Source organism: Chenopodium quinoa, unplaced genomic scaffold (genome assembly GCF_001683475.1).
Source record: "Chenopodium quinoa cultivar QQ74 unplaced genomic scaffold, ASM168347v1, whole genome shotgun sequence".
NCBI classification, from domain to species: Eukaryota; Viridiplantae; Streptophyta; class Magnoliopsida; order Caryophyllales; family Amaranthaceae; genus Chenopodium; species Chenopodium quinoa.
In genome coordinates this window covers 2,199,554-2,223,285 of record NW_018744128.1, presented here as the reverse complement: position 1 = coordinate 2,223,285, position 23,732 = coordinate 2,199,554, and the positions used below count along the sequence as shown (strand labels likewise).

General features: G+C 37.8%; 2 protein-coding genes across 3 annotated transcripts; both read left to right on the top strand.

Moving 5' to 3' along the window:
• The first annotated feature begins 1,612 nt into the window (after window positions 1-1,612).
• Window positions 1,613-6,542, top strand: LOC110692830 (cadmium-induced protein AS8-like). Of its 2 annotated transcripts, none has more exons than XM_021869915.1 (4): window positions 1,613-1,859; window positions 3,140-3,383; window positions 4,458-4,670; window positions 5,284-6,542. In XM_021869915.1, exons 2-4 carry the CDS (start codon window positions 3,146-3,148, stop codon window positions 5,295-5,297), a joined length of 465 nt encoding a protein of 154 aa, XP_021725607.1. In that variant the 5' UTR covers window positions 1,613-1,859; window positions 3,140-3,145; the 3' UTR covers window positions 5,298-6,542. The 2 variants fall into 2 exon arrangements, with proteins under 2 accessions (XP_021725607.1, XP_021725606.1); XM_021869914.1 differs by having other exon boundaries at window positions 1,614-1,936.
• A 2,551-nt stretch (window positions 6,543-9,093) lies between these two features.
• On the top strand, window positions 9,094-23,637 carry LOC110692829 (MOB kinase activator-like 1A). The gene is made up of 7 exons (XM_021869912.1): window positions 9,094-9,354; window positions 19,177-19,225; window positions 19,670-19,778; window positions 19,987-20,080; window positions 22,437-22,570; window positions 22,761-22,924; window positions 23,139-23,637. Exons 1-7 carry the CDS (start codon window positions 9,332-9,334, stop codon window positions 23,208-23,210), a joined length of 645 nt encoding a protein of 214 aa, XP_021725604.1. The 5' UTR covers window positions 9,094-9,331; the 3' UTR covers window positions 23,211-23,637.
• Window positions 23,638-23,732: the final 95 nt, after the last annotated feature.

The window sequence follows — 23,732 nt, the reverse complement described above, 5'->3', positions numbered from 1 at the left end:
AATTCAAGATGCTAAAATAACTTTTTAAAAAAAAAAATTATTATTACTGGTTTTATATTACGGAATATTGGTTTTCTAATGATTGTCACTATTTTTTTAAAATGATTTGCCTATGGATATGTATTGAAAGATTCTTTATGTATTTAAATTGAAAATAAAATGTAAGTTTAACAAGTGTTCATGAATGCTATTTATAAAAGTTGATTGTCGACGTGGTAAACATGACTTCGATAGGTTTGAATTGATCAGTTGATCATCTACTTGATAGCATGCCCTCATAATTTTATACATTTAAATGTATAAAATTATTAGTGTGCAATTCATGGAGATCTTTGTTACTGCCTTTCATGATATGGTGGTTAAAGGTATATTCAATGCTGTATCAATCGCAAAAGATCTGGAATATAGAATCATAATTGAGCATGAATGTTATAATCTTCAGCTTGAATATTCTTGTGGTTTATGCAACGAATTTTGAAGAATGATGATAGTCCAATATTATGACACGTATATTGATGTGAGTATTATATAGTTTTAGCAAAGATTTGCGTTGAAATGGAAAGATTGCCATGGTATGGGAGTTGCCGTTGTCATCAATATCACCATGTAACCAAAGTAGTAATCTTTAATGTCCAAGTTGCATACATATGTAATGTTGATTGTCACTCTTTTGATGGAGTTGACTTGATATAGTCAACTTGGGGGTTAACAAGACTTACAATAGTGATAAATGTATCACTCCTTTAATGCAAAACTATATATGAAGTAATGTTTACCCATATCGTCATTGTTATGTATTAATTACGTAATATCATCAAATAAATAAACAGTTTAGATACGAGTTAGACTCGACTAAAGTTTATAACAAGATAAAAGAGTATGTGTTCAAGTGTCAAATATACATGAAAATTAAAGGTAGTAGCAACCTAGCGAGTTTTTTGCAAAACAAAATGTATTAATTAACATTACATCTAGTATGATTGTCAAGTATTCGACACGAGTATTAGAAAAATAAGGAGTCTGAGTACTCGATAAATATCAAATTGAGATGCATTTGTTATTGAAGTTTTTTGTGATTGCGTCTAAATTTATAATACGAAGTACTATTACTTAATCAGTGGTGTTATAAGTAATGCACTCTAGAACTCTTTCAGGGGCAGTTGTGATCAAAGTCTTTGTACGTGCTCCCGTGAACAAAAATACTACCTCCAGTTATGAGTTGGTCTCTTACGTTATGAGCATCACAATTTATGACCAAATTAAACTAACAAATTATATTATTGATAGTCAATTAGTGATGCCAACTTGAAAGCTGCAGAAAATCTACTAATGGAAGATTTGATAAGAAGAAGAAAAAAAAAACAAAAAAAATAGCCATATTAAATTTCAAAATGATATCGTTTAACCGTCTGAAATCGACCGAACCAAATAAAAACCAAACCAATTAAAAGCCGGTTATTTGAAACCGAAAACCAACCCAAATTGTATTGTAGTTAAACCAAAATCGAACCAATCAAATGATGTTAAATCGTATTAGTACTGAACCCGTTAACAAATCGAACTATGAATGACAAATAAAAAAACGTGAAAGTTGCATAAAATATTTTGACAAAAAATCTACGGAGTACAAAAGAGAATAGAGCTAGTGGGCCTAAAATAGCTCCAAAGATAAGATAAAGCCATAAAGGTGATAAGGGATTATCAAATACCACACCATAATCCGTAACTAATTAACTACTTATGATTATGAATATTAATTAAGAATTTTAGAGCCCGATTCTTAATTGGACCCAGTCCAAACTCGCAAGCAATTTGTTTCATCCGAATTCAACTCCCGCTTGCCATCACACAAAACCCAGGTAAACACAAAAAAAAAAAGGGAACAACTTGATTTTGGAGGTGAACTTTGCTTTGATTTTCATCTGCAATTTGAATGGTATCTTACTATGTTTTAACTAATTAACTTGTAATTTTCATGTTTTTTTTTTTTTTTTTTTTTTTTCTCAGTGTTTGTATTGTATGAATTAAGCTCATTTTACACTAGTTTATCTGGGGTTAATGAAGAATGACTAGAGGTTTTCTGGGTATTTATTCAATTTTTAGTTTCATAACCCCATTGTTGTATAAGAATGTTCAATCATAATATAAGTTATACGTAGTATGACTATGTTTTCCATGTTTTGTCCATTGTTATTTGATGAGCATTTGTATGAAATTTCAATCAGTATTGAGGGTTTTGATTGGACCCCTATTTTAAAGAATTACCATTCTATCAATTAATGAATAAGTTATAATCAGCTGGGTATTCTATGATTATTATAACTAAAATTTGAGGATATGTGTGTTTACATGAAAATTGTAAGAGGGGTGGAGATATGGTGTCTTAACCCCACATTGATCCAACATCAGCCATGTGAGACTATGAGCGCGGTCTCGAGTTCAGCATTTTGCTGTTTATACCAACAATTTCTCTTCTATTTCATGCTTAGATGGGACATTGGGAGAATGTTAATTCTCCCAATTGATTCTAGTCAATTCGACGAGTGTTATTACTTGACCTTGCCTTGGGTGGGACTATGGGAGCCTTGTTAGAGGCACTTTTTTCTTGGCATTGGTAATGGTTATTGCTTGTGCACATTAAGTTTGCTTGCGTACACTAGGGTCTTAATCGTGAATAAGCTCTATTAGCATTTGCCTGTAAAAACCATTTAAACCGCTTTTCTAGACATTCTAGTGTGTAGAGTGTAACCAATTGCGGGGGGTTGTATAGTGAGTTGTCTTCTATGGGTGTACAGGGAAGAAACCTAAATGATGTGATTTAGAGCAATCACGAACTTCCTTTGGATGGCTTAAAGTGTGATTTTCATGCAATGACAATGGCTCTACAATCATGAAATGATGATGGCAATGGCACTACAAACCATGGTCATAGTTTGGTTCTAGTTGGAAGTTTGCCTTCTGATGCTTCTTAATGTTTTTTACCATTTCTAAAGTTTTTTTTTACCATAAATGTTAGTGATTGGACATGTAAATGATGTTACATAGCTTGTGTTTTAATATATATTGCTATGAGATTCTTAACTAGTATAGGCAGTAGAGTGACATAGGCATAAATGTGATCATTTATCTACATTCTCAGGTCCTTATGATAATAAAAGGGCTCTTCAGGAGGTATGAGAGATGGAATCCTGTGCATCCAACCCATGGAGCCTTTTGGGGAATGGGAGTAGGGATTGGTTGCGGTGTGGGTTGGGGTCCTGGTTTTGGACCTGAGGTGATTGGATATGTTGGTGCCGGATGTGGAATTGGATTTAGTGTCGGTATTACTCTAGTTGGTTTTGGCATTGGCCTTCCTGTATATACTCTCAACGATGCTCCTAAAGGTAACATTATTGCTTATCACTCAACTGTTATGTACATTAGAATTACCCATCCTACAACTAATTCAATTACACCTTCATTTTAAAGGAGAAATATTGCTACTCGTACCTAGGATTATTCAACTTTCATTAAAGTCGTAATTCGTTTTTGTTTACATTTACTTATGGCAGGCGTGATGATAGATAACAAAACGTGAAGTCACTATAGTTTCAAAGATTTGGCAAGGGAGTTGATGTACATGTTGAACCTCATCTAAGTTCTTTAGGTTGTCGGTTTTAAGATATAGATGGCCTTTTGCAATAATTTCAATTTGTTTTGAAGCATAATTATGGCATGTTTCTACTTGCCACACCAATGAAATTCTTCTTTTTAAGTGTACTATGCGATGGATCTGGAGGTTGATGCTGTATAGGTCAACTATATTAGGAAAATAGCAATAGGAGTTAGGGATGAAGATAAAAAAAAAGAGCAGCTTGTTATAATTATTATGCAATTATCATGCAAAGACACACAGATTTAGGTTAAAACATTGTGACTAAGCAAAGATTGCTGGAACATTCTCATGTCTATGTTTTAATACATGAATCAATTTTAATGGTTAGAAGCACTTGCAATTTTCAAGAGAGCAAGTTTACAACAGTTTAGATGAGACTTTATTAAATATATGTCCCTTATAAAGAACACTGGCCTATTCAGCTCTGCCTCAAGTGCATTTTTAGTGGTTCTGATGATTGAAGAACGTAACATAATTGGCAAAATGCCGAATTTAGTTTCCTTTGTTTTCTGGTCATGGTGACATTAGCTATATTTCTGATTTTGTACCTCTGTATATGTTCTATTCTATTAAGATTTCTTTGATTGCATTTTAAGTGTAAACTTTATTCTTATCTGCTAAGAGGCGGATTTTTTGGTTGTGAGGAGTTAACGATGAATTTTTATTGTCTTAGCTAGCCTTATTGTTTACAAATCTATGCTCTCTAATTATGCCTTTTCTTTTATTCTCATTTTGGCTGATTGCTGTAGCTTAAATCTTAAATTTTTAGCTTGCATTTTTGATTGGGAGGTTATGTTTTCAGCTTTAATAGCCACAAGAAGCAATACTTGGGACATTCCATCTCAGTTTCGGAGATTGCAACAGAAGGCAAATGACAGCTTTTCATACTTGAAGGACTTAGATATTTTGAAAGGGACAGATAAATTCGATGGAGAAAATGCAATATCTTCACAGAGAAAGGCTATTTCTGAAAGTTCTGAAGTATTGAAGGAAAAAGATTCTGAATCTGATAGAGGTAAGCATTTTAAATACATGCTGTTGAGTATTGGAAGGTTGTTCTTTACCTAAATCCCAACTTGTTTTTTAAATTTCATTTAACTATCTGGATTTATTATTCATCATTAATCCAAAGAATACATTTGAGATCCAAGCTGACTCTTACGCTGTGCTATTCCGGTCATCAAACTGTTTATTCTCATTAGTCCCTCAGAGTTCATAGCTGCTATATATAGTACAACAAGCTGCTTACTCTACCTTCCAATATCTTCCTTGCAAGATGCAGTGCAATTTTTTTTTCGTTCCATGCCAATATGCCATAGATTCTGTGTCTCCTCTTTGTCTTAAAAAAACATCTTCACTTATCACAAAATTTATGCTTTCTTTTCTGGATTTAACATATCGTGTTTAGTTGCTGGTGAACTAGGTGAAGAATCCTAGTTTATTAGCCAAATATCTGAGTTTATGCTGTCACTTCACAACTCTCATGTTAGAAAGTTGATGCTCATGATAGAAACAATTACTAGTATTTGTCTATTTGATGATTTTGGGCCTTGTGGCTTGCAATTAACTGTCATTAATTTTGTTTTTTAATTTGCAAAATTGTGATATTATTACTCTCTGACATGCAGATATCAAAGATTGATACTAGTGAGGCTAGATCATGGCAAGCAAAAGCTACATATGAAGAGCATATTGCACTTTGTAGGTTTGAGTATAGAAAATCCACATTGTAAACCATGGCCATCAGGTCTGACATGCTCATATCTAGGACGGAGCTTTGTGAGCCTGAGCTATGTGGAGTGAAGCAAAAACTAATATGAAGAGCATAGTGGGATTAGCTTCGGAAGTTTTAGTATGACACATCTACCTTGTGGATTATGTCCATTAGATCACCTCCGAATCCAGTATTCAAATTCTTTTTATTCATGTGTGATTGTAGAGCTAAATTTCCTCTTTTGACAGTTTCATGTAATTCCCATTGGCATTTTAATAAATGACATTAGCATGAGGAATCTGGCAATTTTCCAACCTCTTGAATTTATGCGGTACAGCTGAAAAGAACTAAAGAACCTTTGAGCAGCCTCGTAGCAAGCAGCAGTTGAAGAGGTTATGGGTGCATAATTTGAAGGTGCGTTCATAGCCAGCAGTATCAATAGATAATTTGGTATTTGCTGACATCCAATGATGGGCACTCGTGACCACTGAGAAGACTGAGCTTTTGGAGGGCCATAGCCTGGTGGTGGAGGTATCATGGAAAGCAGTTGCGAGGTAATACCCTACTTATCTCTCAAAAGAAAAATGGTAACGCCCTACTTCAGGCTCTAACTTGATTGGGTAATACCGTAATAGCCCTTGAGAAACTCGCTCCAAGAACATCATAACCACACAAAAGCTTAAGGGGAGAATCAAGGGTCTTTTCTTTCCTGTTCTAAAGTCCCAAAGTGTGATAGTGATTTTTTGGTACCAGATGCTGCGGAAGGTCAGTATCAGGGTGGGGAAAAATGACATAGATTTCCTTGTTATCCCCACCGTGCTATAACAATTGATCCAATATGGATGCCCCTCTAGAAGCTAGCTGTGTCCAAATGTATACTGAAAGATACAAGGCGATGCGAGCAAGGCAGTTGTCATAGTAATATTGCTAAGAAAAGTCCACAACTTTGGCAAACATTGTGTTCCTTCAACATTTTTACCTGTTGACACAAGTGAATGTATTAGTTGGTACATAGCAGGGCGAGTTTAGGGTCTTTCTCATACGACCCCAAAATTCCCAATTATTCAATTAATATTGAAGACTTGAAGTACCATGGTGAAATGAAGCTGATATGATTTCATGAACTTGGATTATAATTACAAACTCTAAAAAAAAGTTTATGAAACTTTCGCATCCACTGCTTCGTACACTTCTTCTATGTGAATGTGACCGATGAGATAATAGCAGGATTTGAGTTTGAATTCAATGTCCTTTAACTTGTTGCTACAAAATTGCACCATATATGTCATGAATATTTGTAACTTGGAGACAACTCTACTAGTCATTGTTAGTTGCCTAGTTTTTTTCGACTTTAATATGTGATGTTAGATATCTTAGTTGACATATTTTTTTTCTAACTGCAAGTGTGAAGTGTATCGGGTAGATATTTTTTGCAATTTGACATTTTTTAAACTCATTTTAAGATATAATATGTAAAAAATAAAATCGTTAAATGAAGCTTTTGTCATTTTAAGAAATATCAAATGATTCTAGGGCTGCAAACGATCCGGGCCGGGCCGAGCCGAGTTTTAGTCTGTTTGAGCTAAGCTTGATAAGGAACATTCGTGTTCGAACTATCTCGAGCTTGAACGAGCTTTTAAAAATCTTGTTCGAGCTAGGCTCGTTAAGAATTTGGCTTGTTCAAGCTTTGTTCACGAACGTACTCGTTTGCATTTCGAGTTTAAGTTCGAGCTTGAACGGGTCTAAATCGGACTTGATTAAATAAACGAGCCTTAATTAATCATTAAAAATGGTTTCTTTCAAATTTTAACACATCCATTTAATAATTTTATAAAGATTTTTATATTCTTTCTATAGAATAAGGTAATGACGGAGTTTTCATGCTTTTACATGATGAAATAATTAGTACTTTTTACAAATATGTATGAATAAAAGATATATAAATTTTTCGAATTTTAATTGGGCGTGAAAAAACTTATAAATTGACTTACACGAGTTGTTCATGAACATCACCGAGTCGAACATCGAGCTTTGTTCACCTATTTGACGAGCTTAAGATTTTTGTTCAAACTTGTTTGTTAGCTTAACAAACGAGTTTTGACCGAGCTTGTTCGCGAGTAGTTCACAAACGTATCGGCTCATTACATTCCTTCGTGATCCATCCATTCTTTTGACCCGCAAAGTCGCTAAAAAAAACAGAGTACGGGACACACCTAAAAGCTTCCCATATACGAGTACGTGAAGTAATTAGAAGGAGCATCAATAATGAATTGCTTCAAGGCGTGGAAACCCAGCGTCGATCCGGGTTATGAATCTGCGCCTTTTCTTCTTGTTCTTATTTTATAATTCCCCATTTTTTTAAGGATATTTTGGATTTTAACACCTGACAAAAGGCTGAAAATGGTTTTTAACACCCCCCAAAAAAAAACTTTTATTTTAACACCTCCCAAAAATATAAAAGTTGGAAGTTAACACCAGTTAACGATTTCCGTCACGGAAATTTAACGTGGGTCCCACAAATTGGCTTCAACTTCAATTTTCACCCAGCAAAACACGAAACTTCCTCTCTGAACCTTCATTTCATTGATTTTATCCATTACAGATTTTTGGTGCTCATAATTTACAGATTTACAGATTTTTGGTGCTCATAAATCAAACCATACAAAAAATAAATAAAAATTCAACACCGGTTCATCTTCTCCTTCGTTGGAGAACAAAGCGACTGAGAACTTCCATTTTTTTTACCACCAATTCCGCCGCCCATAAAGGGCCCTGTACGGCTACTGACCAAGCCTTCGCAGCCAGCAAACATGTTAACTGGGGACCGGCCACCAAAATTAAATCAACCACCCAAGAAACCAACCTTGCCCCATCCCGTTAGCCACCCAGCTCCCTCCCCCGACCGACGACCGGCGAACCCATCCCACCCCTTTTCCCCACAAACGCAACCCAACCCTCTCCCTTTTCCCCTGCTGCCCCGACCCAAGCCACCACACCGAAACCACAATCAAAGATCTGAATCGCCGCAACCACCACCACTACCACCACTCTTCTGCAACACTTTGCTCCAAACCCTAACGAATCGACCCGCCTTAACCTTTTCGGCCACCCTAACCCCTAAACCACCACACCGTAACTTTTTTCGGCAAACTTAAATTGATTTCTAGACGAGGTTCGATGGATCTGCGATTTGCTCTGATTTCGGGAATTGATGTTGGGAATTGATTTTTTGCGGTTTGAGTGAGGAGGTGGCTGCAGGGGTTGCGATTGTGGGCTGGTATTTGGAGAGGAGCTGATTTGGTTGCGAGAACGGGGAAAGGGAAGGGGGGTGGGTTCGGTTGGCAGCGTAGGGGTGGGGGAAAGGGAGGGGGGAGGGAAGGGGTGGCAGTTGAGGGGAGGGTGGGCAAGAACGAAGGAAAGAGTTTGGGATGGCAGCCATGAAGATGAAGGGAGGAAGAAGACGAAGAAAAGATGAAGGGAGGAATAAGAAGAAAAAATGGGATGGCAGCCACGAAGGTGGGTTTCGTAAAAAATTGAAAACGAAGGAGAGTTGAAGCCAATTTATGGGACCCACGTTAAATTTCCGTGACGGAAATCGTTAACTGGTGTTAACTTCCAACTTTTATATTTTTGGGAGGTGTTAAAATAAAAGTTTTTTTTTGGGGGGTGTTAAAAACCATTTTCAGCCTTTTGTCAGGTGTTAAAATCCAAAATATCCTTTTTTTAAATTAAGACAAATTTGAAGAACAAATCCACCCAATTATACTTTAAACTTTTCCCCAAAATAACATATAACACCAACTGAAAACAAAAGTGACATTCTTTCTAGAAATTCTCCTTTTCTCTTCTCAATTTTCAAACCCAGAAAATCATTTCTTACTCTCACTCAACTCTCATACATACACACACACTAGATTTCTCTTTCATGTCCTTTTGATTTATGCCCGATTAAAGTTTTAGCCATGAGTCTCTTCGGTCTCGGCAGGTTAGTTTTAATTTTTAATTTTTTTGATTTTATTTCTTTAATTGGATTGTTTGAGATTTTTAATATATATGAGTGATTTTTGAACTGGGTTTATTTTAATTTCTTGTGGGATGGGATTTTATTGATGTAGAATTGTATTAAGATCTGTTTTTGTTGGGGTTGATTCTGGGTTTTGAATGAGTCAATCAGTTTTATGTTGAATTTTGTGGGGTTAATAATCTGGATTTATGGCAAGAACAAGTTTGAAGGTGTAAAAATTTCAATGTTACTTGCATGCAGATTACAGAGTTTTATATGAAATTGCTGCATTTTGATTATTAGAAAGTTTTATATATAGTACTTCATGCTTTAACAAATGATGGTAATTTGTTATTATTCCATTTGTGTTATATGAAAGTGCAGAATTTTGATTCTTAGAATGTTTATTTATACAGTATGTATTGCATCAAATGATGTCTTTTGATAGTATGATTGTAGTAATTTGTGCAAACAATTACTAGAGATATGATTAGCATTAGGGCAGATGATAACACTAACACCCAGTGTGAACTTTCTTGTTGGCGAATTATTGGGAAATTAAGGTTTACCTAGCATGACCTTACCTTAGGTAGTACTCTGTAAGAAAGTTTGTTGGGTGAAGATTAAGATTTAGGGGGTGTTTGGTTCGTAGGTTTTAGGTATGAGGTATGGGGTTCGAATGAGTAAAAAACATACCTAATTTTTAAACCCTATCTCAAACCCACAAGGTATAGGGTTTCAAAACCCAAGGGGGGAGAGTTGGGTATTGCTCATACCACACCTTTAGGTATCAAATAAAAATAAAAAACTCATTCCTGAATTCTGAACAACAACCAAACACAATGTATTAAGAATCAAGTTCCAACCCCATACCACCCTAATTTCATTCCTAATTCTAAACCCATACCACTTTGTAAACCAAACACCCCCTTAGTGGGTTCCTTTATAATTGTGTTCTCACTGCAGTGCTTGATGCGGGAGCATCCTCCTGTAATTTTGGACTTAGGATAATTTCAACTCCACCTTATGCTCTTGAGTTGGAGGCTATAATAGCTTATTTTTTATGGGTTGATCCCTTTTCCATGCTTTCCATCTCAGGAGTTTAGTTTAGTTCTTGTAGTTTGAATGAGCTCTTGGAGAATTTAAAGGATTTAATAGGCTTTGGGATGGATAAGGTTGGAAAACAAATCAAAATTTTTTACAGGTGGTTGTGTTATTATTCAAGTACAAAGACATAGTGGAAAGAAGCACAATCAATGTTGCCCATGGGCATTTGTGCTATTGGACACTATCGTTTGTGGCATTAGGATGCAAGCAACTCAAATTATAGCTTGTCAGAGGCACCCTGCACTATGCAAAGGTGCATGTGTGTACGGCTAATTTAATGCTCAACTTCTCAAAGTCTTTGATCATAGTCCCATATGCTTCTTTAAAAACATTAAATTCCTATATGTTTATTTTGTACAGATGGGCTTAGGATTGTCTTGAAGACTTAAACTCTTAATTGGGGCCTAAATTAGTGTTTGAGCCTCTTGATGAATATGTAATCAAGATGAAGGTTGTATTTGGCCCATGTTGATGAATAATGTTGAAATGACTCTTATGTCTAGTCTATGTGGCCTGATATCCTTTGTGGATCACTTGCTCTTTTCTTTCTAGGCTTTGCGACTTCTTTTTGTGCACCTATTGATTTATTTTATAGGGTTAATATATTCATATAAGCTCTGATAAGATAAATTTTAAGGGATTAAGGTTTAATAAGGAGTGCTGGAGCTCAAATTACATCTAAAATAAGTTTACTTTCGTTACTCAAGTGAATAGAATGCACCTCGGTGTGTCTGATTGTTTGTGTTAGTTTATGTGCTGTGAATTTGTGATTGCTTTCTATGCCCAAAATGTTATGCAACGGACTAGCGTATTAAGACAGTAAGTAAGTCGAAGGTTGTTGATTGATTGCTAAGCTTAAAGCTTCCGAAAGATAAATATGGCTTTAGGCCATAACTCTCCAAGTGTTTGCTTACAAATTTCTGGATACCCTCCTCCTACTAGTCTCTTACTTCTTATACTACAATTACATTACTATAATTGGCAACATAGCCTTAATTACTACAATTATCTACTCTTGTCCTCATACTATTTTAGTGCAATACAAACAAAATACAAAAGCTGCTTGTCTCCCCTGCTGCCCTCCCAACGGTCCTCTGTTTCTCTCCTTGGCAGTAGCTTAAGGCTGGTTGTTGTGGCTGGTACGTAGCTGCTTCTTTTTGTGTCTCCTGCTGTAAACCAGATTCACGGGTGGGTGTTGATGTATTGCAATACCTCCCCCCAAAAGCGCCACCTTGTCCTCAAGGTGGAAATGCGGAAAGTGCGCTGTGATGGCTGCAGCCTCCTCCCACGTAGCCTCGAACTCGGGTACTCCTAACCACTTGATGAGCACCTCAATGCTGCTCTGCTGCCCTCCCTTGTGCCTCACCTCCAACCCTCGCTCTGGCTCCACTACTAATTCTAACTCCGGAGTCAGTTGAGTAGGAATGGTTGTAGAAGTTGGAACATCCCCAATAGCGCGCTTCAATTGCGAAACATGGAAGACGGGTTGAATGCGACATTGCTCGGGGAGGAGTAATTTGTAGGCAACCTCCCCCACACGCTGCGCTACCTCGTAAGGCCCATAGAAACGCGCGGCCAGCTTTTCAAATGGCCTTGCCAACGATTTCTGACGATAGGGCTGTAGCTTAAGGTATACAAAATCCCCGATTTTAAATTCCTCATCCCGACGCTTCCCATCCGCATTTTCCTTCATGATTTGCTGAGCACGCACTAAGTTCCATTTCAACTCATCCAACATTAAGTCTCGTTCTTGTAGGACCTCATCAATCGTCCCAACCGTGGTTTGCCCTGTGCCCACCCGAATTAACTTAGGTGGTTCCCTCCCATACACTGCCAAGAATGGGGTCACTTGAGTCGAGGCGAGTGGTGTTGTATTATACGAATACTCGGCCTAAGGGAGCCATTTAGCCCACGTTTTAGGCTGCCCACTCGCGAAACATCGAAGATATGTTTCTAGCCTTTTGTTCACCACCTCCGACTGCCCATCAGTTTGGGGGTGGTAAGATGTGCTCCGCTTCAATTCCGTGCCTTGTAACCGGAATAGTTCCCTCCAAAAAATGCTCAAGAACACTCGGTCCCTATCCGAAACGATGCTTGACGGAATTCCGTGAAGTCTGACTACTTCCCTCACAAACACCTCGGCAACAGTATACACAGTAAACGGGTGTTTAAGCCCTATAAAATGAGTGTACTTCGATAGTCTATCAACCACTACAAATATCGTGTCTACCCCCTTTGATCGTGGCAAACCTTCGATAAAATCCATACTTATGTCTTCCCATATCCTCTCCGGGATGGGCAACGGTTGCAACAACCCCGCCGGCGATTGTTGCGAGTGCTTGTTTCTTTGACAAACCGAACAACCGCGTATGTAGGCTGCCACATCTTTTCTCATTCCACCCCCAAACCAATCCACGCCCTCTTCAAGTATGTTTTCGTCTCACCGGTGTGACCTCCCTCCGGAGAGTCGTGATAAATTCGTAGCAAGGCCGATTTATTCACCGAATCTCGCGGAAGAACAACACGACCCTTGTATAGCAATTTCTGGTTCTCCACCGAATAGCCACGGGGCCCTTGCCCCTGCTCCACCTCTGCCTTCAATTTCTGAATTTCAGTGCTCTCCTCGATCTCTCTGTGTAAAGAATCCCACTCCACCTTATGCGTAACCAACAAAACATTACATTCCTCCCCTGCTTCATTCCCTTCACCCCCGCTCCGCTTTGAGATGGCGTTAGCCACCCGATTGGCCACCTCGGGCTTGTATTGCAAAACAAAATCGAACCCCACCAATTTGCGCACCCATTTCTGAAATTCCATACCGATCTCTCGTTGTTGGGTTATGTACTTGAGGCTTTGTTGATCACTCCGAATCACGAATTTCCGACCCAACAAGTAGTGCTTCCATTTTTCAACGGCTAGACATACCGCCATGAGTTCCTTTTCATAAATCGATTTGCCTTGGCCTCTAGGACCGAGCACCTTGCTAAAGAAAGCCACCGGCCTTCCCTCTTGCATCAACACCGCTCCGAGGCCGTAGCCCGAAGCATCGGACTCTACCAGAAATTCTCTCGAAAAATCTGGCATTATCAGTACGGGAGCCGTGACCATGGCTTGCTTCAGGGCTTGAAACGCCTCCTCGGCCGCCGGTGACCACCCAAAATTATCTTTTTTGAGTTGTTCCGTTAGAGGCCTTGCAATGTGTGCATAATGTTGTATGAATTTCCTGTAATATCCCGTAAGCCCCAAGAATCCCCTTAAATCCCTCTATGATTTCGGTGTGGGCCAAGTGATCATGGAGCCCACTTTATCTTGGTCCACTGCAACCCCTTCATTAGATATAACATGGCCCAAATAAGCCACCTTGGGCTTACCAAACTCACACTTTTTTAGATTTGCAAACAGTGAGTGATTTTTTAGTGTGGCTAATACTAACTTTACGTGAGCAACATGATCCTCTTCACAAGCACTATACACTAGAATATCATCAAAGAAGACAAGTACAAATTTACGGAGATAGGGTCGGAATACCTCATTCATAAGAGCTTGGAAGGTTGCCGGAGCATTAGTGAGTCCGAAAGGCATGACGAGGAATTCATAATGCCCTTCATGCGTTCTAAACGCGGTTTTGTGAGTATCTTCCGGCCGCACCAAGATTTGGTGGTATCCGGCCTTAAGGTCAAACTTTGAGAACAATCGGGCTCCATGAAGCTCATCTAGTAACTCGTCGATCACCGGAATGGGGTATTTGTTCGGGACGGTCTCCTTGTTAAGAGCCCTATAATCCACACAAAATCTCCACGACCCGTCCTTCTTCTTGACTAGAAGCACCGGGCTCGAAAAAGGGCTCGTGGAAGGCCTTATGATGCCGGCTTGCAACATCTCCTCTATAAGCTTCTCGATTTCGTCTTTTTGAAATTGGGGATATCGATAAGGCCTAACACTAATTGGGTCACTCCCTTCCTTGAGGACTATGGAATGCTCATGGCCCCTACTTGGAGGAAGCCCACTTGGGCTCTCAAAAACCCCAGCGAACTCTTCTAGCACCTTAAAAATTCTGGTGGCCCACTACCTTTCGGCCCATCCACTATTGGGCTGTCATCTTGCTGCTCAACCTTGTTCATTTCCACCAAAACGCCCCCTTCTTGTTTCCTCAAGGTTTTGATCATTGCTTTAAGGGTGATTCCCGATTTTACTAAGCTAGGATCTCCCCTAATCACCATAGTCTTCCCATTCAAGGAAAAACTCATTTCTTGTGACTTCCAATCCGTGAGCACGGTCCCTAATTTTTCAAGCCATTGGATCCCCATGATTACATCCGAATTGCCCAACTTAAGAGGCAAAAAATCCTCTTCTATCTCAATCCTTTCTCCCAACTCCACACGCACCCCTCTACATTGCCCCTTGCCTTTGATGTTTTCCCCATTCCCAAGTGAGACGCCAAAGCTAGCATCACCGGAGACGATTAGCCCGAGACTCTCAATGGTTCTCAATGATATAAAGTTATGAGTGGCCCCCGGGTCGATCATTATCACCACCGATTGCCCTTTGATCTTCCCCTTGAGCCTCATTGTCTTTGGGTTAGACAACCCAACTATTGAGTTCATGGAAACTGAGACCGGTGTCACTTCACACTCCGACTCCGGAGCCTCCAAGGCTGTGAACTCCCCTTCATTCTCTTCCTCCTCCTCCTCCACCATCAACACGCTAAGCCCCTTCGCGGGACACACATGTGTAGGTCCCGTCCACCTACCGTCACATCGGAAACAAAGACCCTTTGCTCTTTTATCTTGAATTTCCTTATCAGTGAGTCGCCGGACTTCCCCGTTAAATCTGGTGGTGCCGGAGTTCGATCGGTTGGGATATGAAGAAGATGGTTGGTTAACAGAAGATGTTGAGTGTTGGATGGAATGGGTAGGGCTGTGTGTTTGGCTAGTAGGTGGGCTGGAACGAACTGGGCTAGAGGCTGTTGGGTTTTGTACGGTTGCTGTCCTTTGGGCTGGCCCAGCTCCCAAGAGAGTGGCTGCGGGGCTCCGATTAAAATACGAATACGGACCCGGTTTTGAGAATGCCCCACCTGTCTTCTTAAGGCTGCTGACCCGGTTTCTCTCCTCGACCCGGATCGCTAGATCCATTGCGTCTTCGAGGGTGAACGGGTTTAGCATTCGGATCTCAGCTCTAATCTCCTCCTTTAGGCCATTGATAAACTGGCCTTTCATTATACTTTCGGGTACATCCAACAAAGGCGAGGCTTTCTCTATGAACAACCGCCTATACTCCACCACCGTCGTTAATTGCTCCACCGCCAGCCACTGTTCATGTAGGGACCCCGAGTTCACCGGTCGGAATTGGTTCAGAACGCGACCCTTCATGTCTTCCCACCCCACCATGGGTCTCCTCCTACTCTCCCATTGGTACCAACGAAGCGCGTCGCCGTCCATCGCTACGACCGCGGCTTGTAGCTTTTCCGTTTCCGCCAGACCGTAGAACTGAAAAAATTGCTCACCCCGGAGTATTTTACCATCGGGGTCGGAGCCATTGAAGGACGACATTTCCAACTTTCGATATCGCCAATTTCCGCCCCCCTCACGGTTGTCTTGGTTGGGTCTTCGAATTCCGCCACCCGCACCGGAATCCCAGTTGCCAAACCTGAGGCCTCCACCTCCTATCGGTGTTTCTCCGAAGTTGCCCTCTCCAAACGGCTGGTTTATCTCCTTGTTTTGCAACGCCGCCATCATCGCCCTCATTTCTTCAATGAACTGGTCCTGCTTTCGGGTTAGTGTGTTTTGGATTGAGTTTTCCCCGTCTCCGATCTTCTCGAGAATATCTTCCATTCGCTCTTCAAGCGCGGCCACCCTCTCCGGGGTCACCGTCAACGGCGTCGGCGGCATCCGGCTCTGATACCAAGTGCAACGGACTAGCGTATTAAGACAGTAAGTAAGTCGAAGGTTGTTGATTGATTGCTAAGCTTAAAGCTTCCGAAAGATAAATATGGCTTTAGGCCATAACTCTCCAAGTGTTTGCTTACAAATTTCTGGATACCCTCCTCCTACTAGTCTCTTACTTCTTATACTACAATTACATTACTATAATTGGCAACATAGCCTTAATTACTACAATTATCTACTCTTGTCCTCATACTATTTTAGTGCAATACAAACAAAATACAAAAGCTGCTTGTCTCCCCTGCTGCCCTCCCAACGGTCCTCTGTTTCTCTCCTTGGCAGTAGCTTAAGGCTGGTTGTTGTGGCTGGTACGTGGCTGCTTCTTTTTGTGTCTCCTGCTGTAAACCAGATTCACGGGTGGGTGTTGATGTATTGCATGTTAAACAACGAATTTCATTATCTCTTTGATCGTCTCCTATCATTATTTATTTAGGCTGATTGAATACATAACTCAAAATCTCCTTTATTTTCCCACGAAATCAAACACATCCCTAACAAAATCTACAACTTATTTTGTGGAATTTGTCAATTTGATTCAAAATAGTTAGAAGTTCTTTTATTAATAAAAGGGAAAGTTCTCACTGGATAAAAAAAAAAAAAATCATCCTTTCACATATGCACCAACCTTGTGTGATCTTAAATTCTTGTGTATGACACACACACACACACACAATATTGTTATGCAAGGCATATTTTTTAATATTATTTCCTATTGTATTTAATGGAATCCTTATAGAAATATTATATTAGAATCTTATTCCTTCATTACTACACTAGTTCGAACACTTTACTACATGGAGATTTTGAAAATAAGTTGTAGTTGAGTTATCTACCGTCATTTATTTAAATATATGCTCATTGTACAGGATACAAAGATTGTACTTGCACTAGTATTGTTTTCTATTTTAGTTGATAAAGCCATTATGAAAAACAATATATTAGAATCTTATTTCCTTTCACCCCTCATTAGTTTGAATACCTTAGCGCTGCATGAAGTCTTAGGAGTTTTAGCTTTAATTGTGTTATCTATTGGTATTTACAACAAAGTACACTGTAGTTGTGGTGGGAGTGAGTAGCATATTTGTATGGTAATGTTAATGTAAAAGTGGGTGTGAGGGGAGATTAGGGGTCCAATAGAAAGATGAGAAATACTTCCTATATTCCATACTGCAATATGAGGGGATTACACTTCCCAAAGAATAAAATTATATAAAGGTTGAAATTATAAAAAGTTGATATTGTGGAGAATGTGAATAATGTCAAAATTTCAAAAGTTGTTAATGAAAGAAGAATAGATAATTTGTAGGACTATAAGAATAGAAGCATTCTGGATAGAAAAAAGTGGAAAGTTTTTGGAAGGATGGAGGGAGTAATGAAACATACATTTTCTTTTGAGATATGTAAAGTAATTACATCCTCATGGCATGCAATTTAAGTCAAAGATTAAAGAAGGTTATTGGACAAATTAATAAAAATGACTTTACAATTGATAAGAAGAAAGGGTTATGGTATTACATTTTAAATTATACTTCCTCCGTTTCTTTAAATGATCTATTTCTTTTATCACATGCCTAATTTCAATAAGTAATAGTGAACATAATAAAACTTTGATATTATGAAATAATCGTGACAATTCTAACAAGATCTCTAATTACTATACTTTATCATAACTACAAATCATAAAAGTTTGGGCATGTAAGACGGAGAAGAGTGGGACCATGGAGGGGTTATCTGAGGGAGACCGAAAATGAGTTGGTTGGAAGGATTTAGGAAGGATATGAAGTATATGGATTTGCATGAGGATGAAACATTGGATAGAAGGGATAAAAGAGGAAGATTTTTGTCGATGACTACACGGAATAATCAAATTTGGTTCATGTAGCAGACCTTGCTTATGGGATTAAGGTTGTGATTGATTGATTGATATATATAATCATTAAAGTTTGTTAGAGTAGAGTTTTTGAATCGTGTCAAAAATCAAGACGTGTCAACTAAAAAAGAATAAAGGAAGTATTAATTAATAAGTCTTTTCACTTTCTCTATTCACGTCATCTAATTTTATTTCAAAAAAAGATGTGTTGCATGTTATTAAAAGATATTTACTCTTTTTTTTTTTTAAGGAAACAATTCATATATAATCAAATATATTTACTAATTTATTATTTATTATATACTTTATCCGCTCCATTTTACTTGCAACATAAGGACTTTGGAACTATTCATACTCTCACTTATTATATCATATTGTGATTTATACGAAGGAAAAAATATAGTCATGTGAGATTTGGTTTGATTCGTCTCAATTTGTACTTATTAAAATCTAATATCTTATAATTTGTACCAAAACACAACCAAAGATATTAATAGGTTAAATTGTGCTTCTGGCAAGCGTGAAACTCTTAGAGTGTGTTCTATTCACCTGATTTTCACTTATAACTTACTAGACTTTATTAGAACTTATTTTAGTTGTAATTTGTTCTTGGCTAAAGTGAATTTATTTGAGCTCATTACTCCTAAAATAAGTGAAAATAAGGTGAACAGATAACACCCTTAGTGTTGCAAGTAAAATTGAGTCGAGGAAGTATTATTCTTTTAGTTTTATATATTTTATTATAAATTGAAATCAGGAGAGTATCCATTTGACATCCTATTATAGATTGAAATCAGGAGAGTATCCATTTGACATATGTTTCTTGATCAATTATCATATATTTCCATATAACTAAATTTTTACAGCACCATTCTTTGCTGGCAGAAACCAAAGGACATTTCGGCCCAAAAAAAGTGCTCCTTCTGGAAGTAAGGTTGGTTTTTTAAAATTTATTTTTATTTATTTTTATTTTATAATTATATATATGCTTGGAATTTTTTCTTTTGTTATTGCATGACTTCTCCAATACTTGTAAGGAGCTTCTATTGAAGGGGAAGTCAAGGAGGATACTAGTACAGTTTTTAGATCTGTTTACTCTAGGCTCTAGCTATGTATAAGTACTATGACAACTATGAGGTCATCCTACCCTCTTATTGCTTTTCAACTTAGAATTAGCCTTTTAATCTGTTCATGTATTGTTAATCAGTAGCTTCTAGACCACTAAAGTCGATTATTTTGCTGCAATTTATGAAGACCATCAAAAGTATCGACTCAATTTGTCATGTTTTTACTTTTTAGTTTAAGGCATATTGATAACTGAATATATGCTGCTAATACCAAATTGAAGTGAATTATTCACTATATCTTTCATTCGCAGGGGGCCCAGCTGAGGCAGCTTATTGATGCGACCCTAGGCAGTGGAAATCTGAGGGAAGCAGTGAGACTTCCGCCAGGGGAGGATTTGAATGAATGGCTTGCTGTGAACAGTATATCTCTTTTCTCTTCCGTATATTTTGCACAATTTAGACTATTTTCTGTCTTTGATGTATTATTGCTGCTTTGCCATTGTCAGGCTATAGATCTATTCTGATTGGAAATTTGGAATTGCTGTTGCATTACAATCACACATCGTTATCCTATAGTTATAAATGACCTCTTGTATCTAAGTCTTATTAAGATTGATCTTTTTTTCAGCTGTGGATTTCTTCAACCAGGTGAACCTACTCTATGGTACTCTCACTGAGTTTTGTACACCAGAGAGCTGTCCTACCATGACTGCAGGACCCAAGTAATGCCCTTTAGATCTATTTTCAATAGTTATTTATTGTGTTCATGCAGTAGCATTTACAGATCTCTTGAAATAGGATTATTTATCAAATTTTTTTCTTCAGATATTGAAAGATTGTGCCTCACTACATTCTTGGTCAATATGAATGCTGTTTATTTGCTAGAATTGCATGGTCCTCACAGATTCGAAGTTTAGGGTGCAAATTTATTGTATCCAGCCCCAAATCCTTGGGAGCTGAACTATGCAGCACGGCTGCACCTTATTGGAAAATTGTTTTTATTTTTTTTATTTTCTGTCTTGTTTCTCTAAGTTTGGCAATAGATCAACATTTAGGCGGTATGATTAAGTGGTAATTAATTGGGGATCTTTCCGGCGTGGGATTCTTCTTAGTTTTTGGGATTCTGAGTTAATAATGCCTAAAGAGGATCATGAAATTAATCATGTTTTTTATTAAGTTATTTTTGGCACTTGGGTGAACAGAATCTGAATACTTATGTCATTACCCAGTGGTTTGTGGCATTATGTTATTGCAGGTTTTAATTCTACTTCGAAAAGAATTAAATTAAACAAATATATAAAAACAGATTTAATTTTGGTTTATCTTTCACATAGATAGATCATGGATTAAATGAGTAATCAATGCCTAAAGGGTAAAGTTGAAACTGTGGTGTTTTTTAGCTTCATTGCACAAAGTTGAATGGTTAAGGGAAAAAGTAACAAAAGAATTTGGAAGGTTAAATGGGATTACTTCCAAAAATAGGGGTTTAGTTTCATGGAAAGAAGCTGGTCAGTTTGGATGTTTGCTTCTGCTAATGGATGGATTAAAGTCTTTATTGGGTGCTGGTGGTGATGGCACTGTCTATTGTGTATTCTTGTCCTTGAGGATGCTCATGTAGTTTGTAGATATGATGTGTGAGGTGGTCATATATACTAAGAATTTATAAATATTTGGTTAGACTAAGTTCAAGGTAGAACAACTGAAGGTGATTAAGGCTGCTTACTGCATTGATTGTAGATTGGTAATAGTCTAATTTGATCTTATATGGGTCATGGTTGAGTAAAAGCTTTAAAGGTCTACAAGGATATTAGCCTTGAAGCTGAGAAAAGAGAGAGCCATTGTGATGGTTATTGTTATTACGTGATCCTGGGTTGGCTAAGTTGAATTGAAGGTCTTCATAAGTTTGTGTAGATTCTGTTTACAGCTATAACAGATGCAATTGAGGTGATTTTTCCCAATGTTTCTATTATTTTTTTTCTTTTTTCTTTGTTTTGGAGTGATTAGCTCACTGCTGTTAGTCCAAATAGATGGTTTCACTTTGTTATATGATCTGTCCTTCAGAAGTGATCTGGAGCATCTGTTATAGGCAATATCTGAGTCTTTTTTTTTTTTGGATCAAGTGGTCATAGATGCTAGATATCTTGACTCTTGTTGAATGCAGTTTCACTCAACTTTAGGAGCCTCTATCAATCTTCAACCGTCTTGAATTACTCCATTTTGTTTTCTGACTCTTTTCAAAGCTGTCTGTTTCTTGGAATACTCAAAGGAGCAAAATATGAAGATAGATAATTCTCTCTGTAAGATGGTGGAATGGAAGCGAGAAATTTAGATTGGAGAGGGGATTTTAGCAAGTCTAGGAGTCAAAGGGATTGGGTCTTAGATGTCTGAAAACATCTTTAATCCTAAACCAACTTAGGGCATTGTTTTTCTGGGGACCTATCAGAACCTGTTCTTTCTCATATACTGGGATTTTCTAGTTTCTTTGTGACTTCAATTATCACTTGTTTTGTTGATGATTGTCTGTTTTGTATTTGTTGATGATTTTCTAGTTTCTCTTATGCATAATAGTGAGGGCTCATAAGTTCCTCTTTTGCATAATAGTGAGGTCTCTACAGGGGCTAAAAGGACTTCAGTTGTGGGATGCTTGGAGTAAAATAGTCTAATTCTTGCTTATTTTGTATACATTCTTTACGCTTCTGCTTTTTGTACGTAAGGTGTATGAAGCATGAGGTATCTTGATATTACTTTGACAGAACTATTTCGATTAAAGGTCCTTCCTTAGTTCCTTTAGCTTATTTTACTACTATTAGTCTTTCTTATGTTGTTCACAATAGATTGATATTCAGCTCCTAGGAAGTTGCTTGCTTGTAAGTTGTAATATGTGTATTGCCTTTTTTGAGATGTTAAATTCTCACTAAATTTGCTTCTGCCTGTTTATGACAAAAAAAATGTAGTATGTAACTTTCAATATATCGTATGTAACCTGTAAGATGATTGATATGTAAATTTTTACATGCAATCATTGATGTCAACATCATGTTTCTATACTCCGTGTTTACTTTGATTATGCCGTGACAGGTATGAGTATCGATGGGCTGATGGAGTTCAGATAAAAAAACCTATTGAGGTTTCTGCACCGAAATATGTCGAGTATTTGATGGACTGGGTTGAATCGCAATTGGATGATGAATCCCTCTTCCCACAGAAGATTGGTAATCTTTTATCCATTTCACATCTTCCTGCTGTTATTTGTAAAATCAACATGACATCTCTGGATAAAATACTAGTAAATAATTGCTTTTGACGGAAGCTATTTTGGTTGAAGAGGTGGGCAGGCTTATATATATAGACCCTGTTTGTACCTTAACAGTTTCTTCTTTTGTGGACATTCTCTTTTTGTAGGGGCACCATTTCCTTCGAACTTTAGGGATGTTGTCAAAACTATCTTCAAGAGGTTGTTTAGGGTGTATGCTCATATTTATCACTCTCACTTCCAGAAGATAGTGAGTCTCAAGGAAGAGGCCCACTTGAATACTTGTTTCAAGCATTTCATATTATTCACATTTGTAAGTCTCTCTGCTTTTTTTTAGTTGTATAGAACCAACACATGGTTGATAGATATTTGATCCTATTATTTGAATTCCCTGAGTTGAATAAGGGTTTCTCCTTTTAGAATTTGGAATTTTGTTATGTTTAGGAGTTAATTTATTTAAACGATATAAGCTGCCTTCTCATAGTCACCTCCTTCAGGATCTGATGAAACTGTCGTTATTTGTGCAGGAGTTTGGGTTGATTGAGAAGAAGGAACTGGCTCCTCTTCATGAACTTATAGAATCTATTGTTCCTTACTGAAGTATCACCGTTTTAATTACATATCCTGGATTGTGGGTTTAGTCACATAGTTGAATCTAATAAAGGAATCATAGGAATTCATCACAGTTTTTAGACTCCGTGTGCCCCTCTTTGCTCTTGTGCCTTAATTTTATCATTTGTATATGCTTCAATTTCCATATATGAATGTATTTTGTTATTACAAGTATATGATATAAACTGTGGAAATGATTGTTGCCATCTTGTATGTGCAAATTCTCAGAGGCCTCTCCTTTCTGATAGCTAAATGCTTAGCAGATCAATTGGCGAGCGTTGGATATGATGCAATGTAGTTATTTATATAAGCTAACTTTGTTTGAATCCATGCTTATGGAAGAGGAAATCTTTGTTTTTCTTGATTGGGCAGAATAATAATAGCTTGAGCAGCTATTGTTTGCTCTTGGACCATTATCTGAGAATTTCTGAGATGTTACAAGTACACCCTTTTGTCGTCTGTGATGTTATACGTACACCCTTTTTTTAACCGGAGTTTGAGCAGGTTTT